This window comes from Salvia hispanica, chromosome 2 (genome assembly GCF_029641045.1).
Source record: "Salvia hispanica isolate PSC_SH4W2 chromosome 2, Shi_PSC_v1, whole genome shotgun sequence".
Classification (NCBI taxonomy): Eukaryota; Viridiplantae; Streptophyta; class Magnoliopsida; order Lamiales; family Lamiaceae; genus Salvia; species Salvia hispanica.
Genome location: NC_142693.1, coordinates 1,132,163 through 1,146,645, shown reverse-complemented (window position 1 = coordinate 1,146,645; position 14,483 = coordinate 1,132,163). Strand labels below are relative to the sequence as shown.

At 37.2% G+C, this 14,483-nt stretch overlaps 1 protein-coding gene across 1 annotated transcript; it reads right to left on the bottom strand.

The window, feature by feature from the left end:
- Positions 1-1,825: 1,825 nt before the first annotated feature.
- On the bottom strand, positions 1,826-7,299 carry LOC125203975 (putative disease resistance protein RGA4). The gene is made up of 3 exons (XM_089064259.1): positions 3,717-7,299; positions 3,507-3,587; positions 1,826-1,939 (listed from the first exon to the last, which is right to left on the bottom strand). Exons 1-2 carry the CDS (start codon positions 7,258-7,260, stop codon positions 3,535-3,537), a joined length of 3,597 nt encoding a protein of 1,198 aa, XP_088920385.1. The 5' UTR covers positions 7,261-7,299; the 3' UTR covers positions 1,826-1,939; positions 3,507-3,534.
- Between the last annotated feature and the right edge of the window lie 7,184 nt (positions 7,300-14,483).

Sequence of the window (14,483 nt, the reverse complement as noted above, 5' to 3'; positions counted from 1 at the left end):
AATTAAATATACAAAAAATCCGCTCTTACATGATTATTAGTAATTTCACTTTTGGATTTTTTTTAAAAAAATATAGAATTCTCTGCCCCTACATAATTAATGATTTTTAATTTTTCCGACTGATGTATTTCATGTAGGGTTGGTTGGAACATGCTATTTTCCTATGTAGGCTAATAACTATATAAAGTGACAAATCAGCAGAGTAAACATGCATGTTCATCATGATACTTGCACAATAAAATATTAATATTATATATTTGTTTAAAAAAAAAACTACGGTCACTTGCCCTTGAATTTAAAGTATTGGATTGTTACAGATGGTATAAATCTGGTTTTTTGTCATTCCACATAAAGACATTATATAATCAATGTTTTTGGTAACTTTCGCTTGTATTTTTAGTAGTACTATATATTCGGTTGTTACAAGCAAATGGTATGAAATATTTGTGTCATTTTCTATAAATAATTATCAAGTACACGAGACGTAGTATGGATGTGGAAATTTTAGTTCACTTGTCAATTAAAATAGTAAGTAGTATTATATTTAAATTCATCTATCAGATGAGGATGAAATACATTTGAATTGGTAAAACATTTTACTTTCATCTAATAAGATAGAGATTCGTATTCAACTAATAAGACAGAGAGTACTAGTGTTTACTGCTTAAGAAGCAAATACATTTTCCATTCATATTATAAAGTAACTAATAAAAGTGTTTATTACTACTAACTACTCCCCCGTTCCATAGTAATTGAGTCATTTTGTCATTTTGGTACGTTCCATAGTAATATAGTCATTTTTCTTTTTAATAAAAGCCAACACATTTTTCCCCACCTACATTACTCTCTCTTACTTTTTTTTTCTCTTCATCTCTCTACCTTTTTCATTTTCCACTTTCCACTTTATTTTCCATTTACTTAACTCACCTAACAAAATTTTTTCTTAATCTCCGTGACGAAAAGAAACGCCTTCATTACTATGGAACGAAGGGGGTATTTAGTATTTTTTTCGGCAATAACTAAGAACCAAACTAAAACCAAATATTTGTTTGTTATGAGTTAATCAATAATCGATTTATTTAATTATTCGATTACTGATTAATCGAGTAGCCAAAAAATTCCAGGCAACTGGGCCTTAGAGAAGGCTGTACAACATAAAGAAATCTAGCCCAAAGGGTCTCAATTTGAAGGCCCAAGTATATTAATCTACAGCATATTAAAGGCCCAAGTATATCAAAAGGCCTCTATTTTTTTGGTTAATACACTACACTTTATACATTTAACTTTAACCAATACTATAATACTACGCATTAACTAATTGATCAATTAGATGAAACATGCATTTAACAAAACTACTAATAAATGCTTAATAATTATGGCCAAATTCTGGATTTTCAATTGAAATTGAAATATATGCATGCAAATCCTCCCTTGCAAATGGTTCATTCATATTGAACCTCAAACTAACTACAATGCATATCCTTCAAAATCTAGACAATATAGGTCGCGTGTTATGTTCAAACTTTTGTACTCTATTTTCAACTAACTCGTTGATACTGCTCACGAGGATGTGATCTTGGATAGTTTTAACTCCGAAAAAGCTCGTACTATCCAAGTTTTTTGGAGTTAAAACCCCTCAGACAATCAAAAGTTGCAGTAGTAGTAGTAGTGTTGAACCTCGCAATGCAATGAGAATAACACGAACAAGGCAATGGTTAACGTGGTTCAGCATAAGCCTACATCCACGGGCGAACAAAGATATCTTTTCCCTAAACTCGATCAAACAAGATTACAATGTGAATCACAATATAGGGTATGATCTCTCTAGTCAGGAAACTTTCGTCTTCCGTAATGACATCAACACAATCCCAGGCATGTTGTGGGGGAAACGAGCCGAGGCATTTCTTCTTCCGAATTTGATCAAACTTGTTGGATATAGCTGCAACGCAGACAACAGGATTTTTTGGAATATGAGTTCATTCATAAGTAAATTTGGCGTACTTGACTTACTTTCTTAACATAGAACCATTTCTCTTAATAAATAGTAAATGAGTAAGTAAATAAGCCAAGTTTAATGGGATAACCCAAAATGGAAAATATACCATGCATGTCTAAATGGATGGATGGAGTATAAGCTACTCTACTTTGGGATATGATAAGCCTCTTGATAATTTCCATAATTTATATTCTATGGAAAAGATCAAAATTGCACAAAACTCTTAACTAGTGATGAAGATAAAAGTATCCAATCATGTATACTTTCAATCCTATATAGTAGTTCGTGAGTTACTCTATACAATGTGGCTTTTCATGTTCATAAATGCGAATTCTTGTGTTTAGGTAGGAGGGCATAACTTCCTTAATTGGGCAACAAGAGTCAAAATGGCTATAGGTGCTGCATGACTTGGAAATATTAAGTTTGGCTAAGTTTTTGAATCGCTCTGGTTTTTCTAAACTGTTCTCGTAGATAACTCATTTTTGGTTCAGGCTTTGGAGTACATACGAATATGCTGCTCCAGAGTACATGGAAACAGGTTCTTGTCTAAATATCTATAAACATATGATTACTATGTATACGACCGTTTCTCGTGGGATCAACATCTAACTTACCATATGCTAATTAAGAGTAGTATTTTGTAAAGTGGGGACTTGTAAATATTGTTGAGTAGGAAGGGACATGTGCCTACGACACGCGTGCAAAATCCTGCCCTTTCACTTATGTAAACCAAAACATCACTGATATCTATCCTGAAAAATATTAGTGGTTTATATAAGCCACAACTCAATTTATTAGTTTGCAACATATTCTTTAATTTTAAATCACACATCAAATAATTCTTTAAGCAATACATATTACCATAAGCAATAAATATCACAAACAAAATTAATATATGTATGCATATGCCTCTCTGTTAAATTTATTATTCTGTAAATTAAGCTTGGTATCTGTCTTGGGATTCCCCTATGACCCGAATTCAAATCAAAGGCAAGTGCGTCGCATATCCTCTTTAATCATATGATTCATGACCAACTGTGAAAATATACACATTAAAATAGTCAAAGTTGGATCTGAAATTAAACCTAAGTAAGAAATTCTGAAATTGAAACTCATTACTAATTATATAAATCTGAAATCAAAACAAAATTAGATATTCTAAAATTGAAACTCATTATGAACTCATTAGAAACGGGAATACGGACTAAAAAGTAAATAGTGTATATTCTGATATATGGGACGGTTGGAGTATTGATATTCGAAATGCCAATGCACAATATATAGAAGATCCAATTTGTGTCAAACATGTTGGGGATATTATTTTGCAATTTATAGTCTCAAAAGCTAATGAAAACACTGTATTTTGGGAGCAGAGCAATGCAGCAAAATCACGTAATGAATATAACTTTTGAAATGTGTGAAAAAATTGGTATCCACATCTGCTTCAATCAATAATCCCATCAACAAAAAGCAAAGAAAGTAAAGTGAATTGCACTGTGAGGTTTCTTACCAGTAATAATGCAGAAAGGTTGAGCAATTCAAATGGACAGTCTATACGCACTCGTATAACTAACTTTTTTCCCGTCTTTAACTGTCAAACACAAAAAGGATTAATGAAGAAAAGGTGAAATGTATTAGTCAATTAAAGTCAATATAATGTAGTGGTGAGGAAATAGACATGTAACTATAAAATGAAACAAGAATATGTATTCATACTCACTTATTGTGCCTCCATCAATCTCAATCGCTACGTAGGGAATATGGGAAATGTTGGGCCATTGGGAATCAGCTGCATCACTTTGTTGTTTAATACTCATTTCTGGGCTGCCCTTAATATGTATGCGTTCAAGTGATGTGAGGCCCCGCAGTGCATGTAGACACCTTAACTTCTTGCAATTATATATCCACAATACGCTTAGAGACGAGAGGTTCCCCAACCATTCAGGCAACTCTTCCATTCCATAATTCTCTATCTTTAACCATACAATAGAGGTGAGATGTTGAATTGATTCTGGCAAATTTCCCCAACCTTCCCTCCCTTTCAAGTGTAATTCCTTAACTGAGTTGGAGTAGCATCCTTGCAATAAACCATCAACGGTCTCCATAGATCCCTCCATACTAACATCTATTTTTAACCAATTATTTGAATAAGTGGCCACCAATCGAGAAACACCAATAAATCGTAAACATGTTAGACGAGGCAATTTCGGCAGACAATCAATTATATCGGGTAGATTCTTTAGGCTACTTAAATTATTCAACTTCAGTACCTCAAGCAAGGATCCTACCATTTCACATGGAATATACAGCAAAGCTTTGCATTCACAAATCTCCAACCTTTTAAGACATGTGAGGCTTCCTTGTGATTGTTGTGCACCAATATCTGCTACTCGTTCCAAATTTGGACACTCGCTTATAATTAACTTCTCCAAAGAATTGAGGGTGCCTAGACCATCAGGTAGTTCTCTCAAATTGGAACACATTCTTATACTTAACTCCAAGAGATTGGGATTGTTAAAGAATAACCAATTTGGGAGATATTCCACTTCATCTATTCCTTCTATCCAAAGCTCTGTTAGCAACTTTAATTCTGTCTTGAATATGCATGTGAAAGGCATGCTCCCACTCCCCTCGATGATCAAACTTTTGAGGCGTGACCACGAATGATTAGGAAAACTCATCAATTGCTTGCAATTAGAGATCTCCAAGTGTTGGAGGTTAGGAAATACCTTCACATCACTTGCACCTGCATATTCTACTTCTGCCCACTCTGCAAGATTAGGCATTTCAACCAACACGAGTCTTTCTAGAGCTGGAAAAACGATATGTGTCTCCTCATTCACTAATCCATAGAAAGAAGAATTTATGGACTTCAAATTTGTCAATCCTTCTAACCAGAGAGACTTGAGATTTGGCAATTGCCCAAACATTGGGATTTCTTCACATTCTGAGCACTTGGAGAGTTTTATCTCAATACACTTATTAAGTGGTACCCAACAACCTTGAGACACATTTTCAATCACCATATTTCGAGTCCATGATGGAAATCTTTTTCCCTTGAATCCTCCAATCTCTAATTTCTTCAGATTAGAGTGAGGTTGAAGGCCTTCCAACACATTCTCATCTTTTGTAGCTTCAACTTCTCTATGCATGTTCCATGTCAAACGCAACTCCAATATTTTTGACTTGCTAGATAGACTTGCTTTCTCAGCCTCTTCCTTGTTTTCAACCCTCTCAAGGTTAGAAATTTCCAATTTTCCTTTGAGACCATTCAAACTCCCGAGCTCTTCGATTTTGCATCCATTCTTGTCGCCAACAATAAAATACTCTAGCGTCCGAAGAGAAGTTAAATTCCCAATCCCGGCAGGCAAGGGCAACTTCTTAATATACAAATGCCTTAAATTAACCAAGTACTTCAGAGTACTAGGCAGTTCCCTCGATCTTCCTGTACATGCGTTTAATGTTTGCAACTGATGGAGTTCACCAATCCAGTACGGCAAATATTTTATATCCGTCGCCGAAATATCAAGTTTCCTTAAATGTATCAACTTCCTTATCGAACTTGGCAACTTTTCACACCAATAATGTGCAAGAATTAAAACATGTAGACACTCAAAATCTGCAGACTTATTACCGAAAATGCTTCCCTCAAACAACAATGTACGTAGATATTTTGCCACTTCTTTTGGAATACGACTTTTTCCATCATGTATCATGTATCTCACTCGGATACCAACTTCTGCATTATTAGAGGAACCTGAAATTGAACATGCGAGATCATGCACAAGATCGTGCATCACACAACTCTCTACATTTCCATAATCATCTTTTTCTGCAACTTGTAGTAGAGAATTGTGCAAAAGAACTTTCATAAATTTGTCGCCCAAGCACTCCATCTCACTGTTTCTATTATCTTCAAGAAATCCTTCTGCCATCCAATACTCAATCAGTTCCTGACTTTTGATTTTGCGACCTTTAGGAAAAAGCGAACAATATGCGAAACACTTTTTGAGTGACGGTAGAGACAAATTATCAAAGCTCAACTTCAATATCTTTGTGATACGATCCCCTTCATCATGTGAAAGCCATTTCTCTTCAATCGAGAGCCATTCTTCTTCAGATTTCTTATATAGTGCCCCACCAACTACATTAGCAGCTAATGGCAAACCTTGACATCTAGTTGCAATCTTCCTCCCTATGGCCTCAAACTCTAAAGGAATATCCTCTTTTCCAAAAGTTTTTTCTTGGATTATTGACCAACAATCTTCATGCGATAAACCTTTGAGCTCATGTGTATGAAGTGATTGCATAGTTGAAGCGACTTCCATATTTCTAGTGGTAATAACAATTGCATTCCTCTTGGTAGAAGTGACGCCAACCAAAGAATTGATAAAATCATCCCATTTGGAACGATCTTGATTCCATACATCATCAAGAATAAGAAGATAAGTTTTGTCTTTCAAAGCTTCTTGAAGCTTTCTCATAATATCTTCCCTACTCTCAACTTCAACTTTATCAGTAGAAGTTAAGCATTTGAGGATTTTCTTGAAAAGAATGATTGGATCAAAAATTTGAGAAACATGCAACCAAATATGTGATCTAAAGAGAGTTTTTATCTTTGGATGATGAAAGACATTCCTAGTCAAGGTTGTCTTCCCCATTCCTCCCATACCAACAATGGCAAAGATAGAAACTACACATTCATCAGTTGTGGTACTAGTGTTAATAACCTCAACTATTTCCGACACCAACTCATCTCTTCCAATGAAAATTGGATCAAGAGTGAATGAGTCAGTTTCAAAAGTAGGCAAAGTTGGCGCGTTGGTGGCAAGCCTTTCTTTCAGGCCAAGCCCGGCTCCCTCTTTGTAAATGGCCTCTAAATTCTCATTGATTTCTTGGATTTTAAGAGCTATTTGTCTTGGATGCCCAATATGACTCGAGGATGAGAAGCATGAGAGTACCTTTTCTTTCATGGGCTTGATGGGCTTGATTTGTTTGGAGAGGTGATGATAGTTGAGTTCATCCAAAACATTGTCAGCATCAAACGCCACGTCTTCGAGCTTCCTCAGCCAGCTTTTGACAGCCCCACCGGGAATGGTTCGGCTCTCAGCATCGTTCAAAAATAGCTGGATCGTTTCTAAACTCCCAGCTAGCTTTGCTGCTTCTTTGTCCAGACCTCGGATTAGTGAGATCTCTGTCTTAGAATGGTCGATGAGGTTTTGAACCAAAACTTTAATGACGGCGGCGACAGCTTCTCCTTCCATTGTTTGAGATTGTAACTGATTCAGAAAGAGGCAAAGAGAAATGGATGAATTGGTATAGAGAGAAGGAGAGAGCTGAAATCGAAAGTGATAAGAATAATTGTTGTGAGCTGCAGTATAGTTTTACACTTTACACTTTACACTTTACACTTTACACTTTACACTTTATTCCATTCAAGATACTTTGCTTTCATTTTCATACTACTCCTGTTATTTTAATTCTTGCCGACAACTTATGTTTTTTTAAAAATTTCTTCATTAAAGGATCGAAAATTGTAGTATACGGAATGGATAATGCTACTAATTTACATGCACTTATAGGTGTAATATATGCTACTTATGGTAAGTTACAATTTTGGTGTAGCATATTCTATACACAGTGTGATCAATTAATTCCTTTCTTGTGTTGATTTTCCTTGATCACAGGGATTTCTTTTCCACTTTCCAGTTCAAGTATATTTCAATTCTTATCATGAAGCCCAATCCAAGTTTCGATTCAACAGAAAACTTGTTTAACTAATTTAGTTCGACTTCCACTAATTCGTTCTATGTTATTGATTTGGTAAGTTAGATTAAAATAACATAACATAAATAAACATATTTTAGTTTAATATATATGAATTTTTAGAAATATAAAAGAAATTATCTAAAATATTTTTAGATTATCGAGTTTTAAGAAATTGCAAATTAGATGAAAAATTAAAAAAATTATCGGAATGTGACTTCTATTTTTAAATATTAATTTTATAATAAAATTTAAATAATCAGTGAAATATTAGGTTTAATTAATGATTTATATATTCAATTAGTGATAAAAAAAATATAACAACAGCTTTTATCACACATGTTCTCATGATAAAACAATGAGTTGATATATACGCCAAAAACAAAAATACAAATAATCATTCTGCAAGGCTGCAACGTAAACGAAGTTTATCAAAGTTTAAATCCAATGTTGTAGAAAAATGCGACTTCAGCCTCTAAACGTAGGAATCGTTGTTTCAGCGTCGATAAAAAGTTATGCAAACAATTAGACGAGTGAAAACAAAGTGATCCGCGGCATCCTGTGTTCTGACATCGTGATTATTAAAAGCAATCTATAAAACAGAGTGAAATTAAACTCAATTCCGAACCATAACAAACTTGCAAGCTAAAGTAAAGAAGATCCAGCCCAAATAAGTGTTAGGGAGATTCAAAATACTAAACAGAACGGATAATTTGAAAGCCGTGATGAAATCACTTTCAGATCAAATCAATTTCGGTGGTTCTACCAAAATATTTGATCAGATACAATTCAGAGAAAATCAAAACTTTCTTATGTTGATCTCTGAGAAAAAGAATCTTTGAACCAAACAAGAATTGATCGGTTTTTTTAACAAGATGAACCAGCGCATCTGTTAATTTCATAACCGAAATTAACTGTTTTTCAAATGTTTCCGAAATTGCAAACTAGTCCTTTAACAAGATGAACAGCTCGACCCCCGCCAGGGGCTCTGCCCCTTGGACCCCGCCCCCGGACCCCGTCCATCTGTTAAGGGGTTTCGCCCCTTAACATCATAATGAATTCAAATAAGCGTGCACTCCGCATCTTCACATCTCCAGACTTATATGATGTCTTATTATGATAATATGTTAAACAAAAATGGGGAGAATGTATTGTATTGAATTGGTTGATTTGGAGTACCCAACACCATAATATTTATAGTAGATGTTGGGGACTCAAGATCATAAATACATCTTGGAACAATAATATTTTGAAACAAAATATCACTTTGGTACTCTAATGTCTCTCTATCCAACACTGATATCTCTGTTTCCAACACTCCCCCTCAAGTTAAGTAACGGGATTTCCGATACTTAACTTGTCAAGTACTTTTGTGAAATTCTTTACTGCAACTGCTTTCGTCAAGATATCTGCAAGTTGATCTTCAGACCGAACATATGGAAACTCAATACTTCCTTCCTCAATTTTCTCTTTGATGAAGTGCCTGTCTACTTCAACGTGTTTTGTTCGATCATGTTGGACTGGATTTTCTACAATGCTGATTGCAGCTTTATTATCACAAAACATTTGACATGTTTTTTGCGATAAAAAGCCGATTTCTTCCATCAATAATCTGAGCCACAATATTTCGGTTAAACCATTTCGGATCCCTCTGAATTCTGCCTCTGCACTCGATAATGCGACGACCTTCTGTTTCTTGCTCTTCCAAGTGACTAGATTTCCTCCAACAAATGTAAAGTACCCAGAAGTAGACTTTCTATCTATTGGATTTCCAGCCCAATCTGCGTCTGTATAACCATGAATTTCTAGATGTCCATTTTTCTTGAACATTATTCCATGATCAAATGTTCCTTTGAGATACCGGACGACTCTCAAAGCTGCTTCAAGGTGATTCATCTGGGGTCGGTGCATAAACTGACTTATCACACTAACTGCATATGCAATATCTGGTCGAGTGTGTGATAAGTAGATTAGTTTTCCTACTAACCTTTGATACCTCTCTCGGTCGGCCAGTTCGACTCCTTCTGTTATCTGGAGGCCATGGTTCACTGCAATTGGTGTGTCTGCTGGCTTGCATTCCATCATGCCGGATTCTGCTAGAAGATCTAAAGTGTATTTTTTCTGATTGATGAAGATCCCTTCCTTCGATCTTAGGACTTCAACTCCCAGAAAATACTTGAGTGCCCCCAAATCCTTCATTTCGAATTCTGTCGCCAAATTCTTCTTAAGCTGCTCTATCTCTTCAGAATCGTCTCCTGTGATGATCATATCATCGACATAGATTATTAGGCATGTGATTTTGTTCCCCCTCTTCTTCAGGAATAGAGTGTGATATGCATTACTTTGTTGATAGTCGTACTTCTTCATGGCTTCTGTAAATCTCCCGAACCAAGCTCTCGGAGACTGTTTTAACCCATACAGAGTTTTCTTCAATTGGCAGACTTCTCCATCTTCAAAGTCACCTTCAAAACCTGGTGGAGCATCCATGTATACTTCCTTCTTGAGTTCACCATGCAAGAATGCATTTGTCACATCGAACTGGTGTAGGGGCCAGTCTTTGTTTGCCGCAATGGAGAGTAACACTCGAACAGTGTTCATCTTTGCCACTGGTGAGAATGTTTCCGAGTAATCCACTCCATAGGTCTGAGTGTACCCTTTGGCTACTAACCGAGCCTTGTACCTCTCAATGGTTCCGTCAGGTCTTCGTTTGATGGTAAAGACCCATCTGCATCCTACAGTTCGTTTCCCTTTCGGCAGTCGACACTTCTTCCATCAAAGCTTTTAATTCAACCATCATCGCTTCTCTCCAGTGTTTGATATTCAAGGCTTTTTTCACTGATTGTGGGATTTCTTCTTCTCCATAGAGAGCTGCCTCAAAAGCTCTGGCCAATTTTGATAAGTTTGCTTTTGCCACACTACCAACTGGATATCTTGATTTTCTGTTCCCTATTCTCTCCGGGGAGTATCGTTTGGGTGGAACTCCCCGAGTACTTCGATATGGCAAAATATATTGTCCAGTATCTTCATCAATGATCTCCCTTACTCCTTCTGTGATAACATTGTCAGTGTCAATAGTAACAGAGTTTTCAGCAAGATTGTTTACCTCGGATATCGGATGGGGTAGAGTCGGGGTGTCACCTAGTTCCACAGATTGAGTTGTGTTTAAGACATGCTCGGCGACAGTATTAGCTGGCTCTGTTGGATCTTCAGTAGGAGCAGGGTTTGACATAGGCAGCCAACTTATTGAGTCACCAGTTATTTTTTCACTTATTTCCCTCTCCCCCTGACAAGTAAGTTGGGTGCTATAAAAGAACTCAGTTTCTACAAAGGTGCAGTTCATTGTGGTGATGACTTGGCGTTTTGATGGGTCGTAACATCTATACCCTTTCTGATTAATTCCATACCCAATGAAGACACATTTGACAGCACATGGTGATAGTTTTGTACGCTCATGTTTCGGGATATGAACAAAAACTGAACATCCAAAGACACGAGGGTGCAAGGAGAGAGCGGGGGGAACCTTAGACATGGTGGATAACATTTGGAGAGGATTTTTCAAGTCAAGGGCTTTGGTAGGGAGACGATTGAGGAGGTAAACTGATGTGGCAACGGCTTCAGGCAAAAAATGATTTGGTACTTTGGAATCAAGCATGATGGCTCGGGTTATTTCTAGGATAAAACAGTTTTTCCTCTCAGCTACCCCGTTTTGCTCTGGAGTGTAAGCACATGATGTTTGGTGGACAAGCCCTTTTTCAATACAAAAATCTTTCATTTTTGTATTGACATATTCCCCCCATTATCAGACCTGAGAATTCTAATTTTGGTTTGGAATTGTGTGAGAATCATGGTATAAAAGTCACTAAATTTGGAAAAAACATCGGATTTGTTCTTAAGAAAGTAGACCCACGTCATGCGAGTACAATCATCAATAAATAGAACAAAAAATCGAAAACCATTACCCCCACTAACTGGGGCAGGACCCCACACATCAGAATGAATTAATGAAAAAATAGAATCAACTCGGGTGTTACTGGGTTTAAAAGTTTGTCTGTGGCTTTTGGCTAAAACACATGTCTCACAATGAAAAACCGAGTTTTTAACCAGATTTGGAAATAAAATGTTTAAATAACTTGAAGATGGATGTCCTAACCGTCTATGCCATAGCCAAGCCTCATCTGAAGTTCCGTGAGCCAGCATTCCCCTGCCAGTTTGAGCTATCTCATCCACATAATATAATCCGTGGTGTTCAGTGCCACACCCAATGGTCATCCCGGTCCGAATATCCTGTAAAATGCAAAATTTAGGTTGCATTAAAAGTCTGCAATTGAGCTCTCGTGTTACATGACTGTCAGACATCAATTTCTGAGATAAGGTAGGAACATAAAGACAATTGGAAATTTTCAACGTCGGAGATATCTGAATAGTTCCTGCCCCTTCAACTGGAACAAGATCCCCACCAGCTGTTTCAATAAAAACTTTTTTTGACTTAGTTAATTCTTCAAAATCTGTCCTATCAAAGGACATAGTATCTGTCGCACCACAATCAAATATCCACCCTCTATCATCTTCTACACTTGTTTTTTTCACTTTACATGCACTTGATATTTCAGATTTATCCTCCAGTGCTGAAAAACGATTTTTGCACACCAATTGGGGAGTATTATCATATTTTCTCTTTGGAACTAGGTTATTTTGGGTATGATTTTGGGTCTGAGGTGTAATTGGCAATTTATGAGATTTATGGGATATACTTGCAAAGGCATGGGGTGAAAACTGTAATTTTTGAGAATTAGAAGGGTGGGGTAAAGCCCCAAACCCTTTACCTCCTACAGAACGGCTGAATGTAGCTTTCGCCGCTGCTCCATCCTTCTTCCTGTCTATTTTTCTCCCTGCTCCCCACCGGTCGTCGGCCGGAGGTGGCGATGATTTGGTGCCGGAATTGGATACTACTTCGACATATGATGGCGGTTGGCGACACGTGACAGCGGTGGTGAGTTCCTTCCCGGCGTAGGCAGCTGCTGGCTCTCTTCTAGCGGCGGCTGGAGGGGCGGATTCTCTCCCGGCAGCAACATTGAGGGAGGATGTTGATTCTCGTCCAGCAGCGGTGGCTGTTGTTTCTCGCCCGGCAGCAGCGGCAACTGCTGTTTCTCGCCCAGCAGCGGCGGCTGTTGTTTCTCGCTCGGCAGCAGCGACGGCGGGTGTTAATTCTCTCTCGGCAGCAGGTCCTTTTTGAGCTGCGGCGGACTGTTGTTCGTTGCACCCTTGGTAGGTTGTATCTTTGTATTGGGCAATCAATTTTGATATGCTTTCATGGAGCTGTTCAGTATTTATAATCTGAGGTATTTGGATTGTGATTTTTGTATTTGTGAAATTTTCTGCGGAAGCTGCTCTGATGCCATGCTCTGATGCCATGTGAAATTTGGATAGTGACCGATCCACAAGATCGACACTGCTCTGATGCCATGTTAAACAAAAATGGGGAGAATGTATTGTATTGAATTGGTTGATTTGGAGTACCCAACACCATAATATTTATAGTAATGTTGGGGACTCAAGATCATAAATACATCTTGGAACAATAATATTTTGAAACAAAACATCACTTTGGTACTCTAATGTCTCTCTATCCAACACTAATATCTCTGTTTCCAACAAATACTGATCAATCAAGTAAATCCAATTACACTAAAATATCCAAAAATAAGAGTTACTCCTACGGAATTTAAACCACAAAACATTAACGAGATCAAAAGTGTGATAATGCAAATCTATTCCTTTTCCTTAAGTTGAACTCCGCGCTTTGTGCCTCAAATAATACTATGCTAGTTTTCATTTAAATTCCTGTTCAGAAACAGGTTGCCTCACTATGAAATCCGATGTATACAGCTTGGCCGAGCTTTTTTATGTAGTCTGTTTTTTCTAAACTGTGTTCGTAGCCATGCTGATCTGTTGCCATTTATTCTGAATCGTGCTGGCTTTGATTTTTTTACTTGTGTGACTGCTATAAAGAAGCTACTGGAATTTCTTAATGCCTTCTTATACCTCAATGGTAAAAGTTCACATATAAATTGATATATTCCTTCGTTTTCATTTTCACTGAAATTGGCTATTTTTTGTTTGTATATACTATGTGCCCCAATTAATGATTATTTGATAGTAGATACTCCCTCCGTCCCAGTTTAAGAGTCACTTTTTGCCATAAAAGTCCGTCCCAGTTTAAGAGTCACTTTTAGTATTTTCCATATTTGTTCATACAATTTTACCCCATTCTTCATCAAAATTACATAAAAATGCCATTACCTACTTTAAAATAAACCAAAATAAAAACCAAACATTTAATTAACCCCAACCCACCGAACCCTACCCTCATTTGACTTTCATCTATCTCTCTCTCCCGACTGTGTTTCTTCGATATAGAAGAAGCCTAATCGTCGCCTTTCGATTCATCTAGAACGGAGCCCTAATCCTCGCCTCCGATTAATCGCCTCTCTAAACCCGCCGTTACTCCATCACCGTTGCCTTTTCATGGCCGATGAATGGGTTGCAACCCCGGATTTTGAATCGTCAGAAACCCTAATCGTCCCTGAAACACCACCGGAGATCCTTGACCGGTGGGAAATCGAACGAGCGATGGATTTGTACCACCGATCGGGAAATCGACGACCGTTTGGCGACGTTGACGGCTCTGAAACGCCACCACCATCTGAGGTCGTCCAAGAAT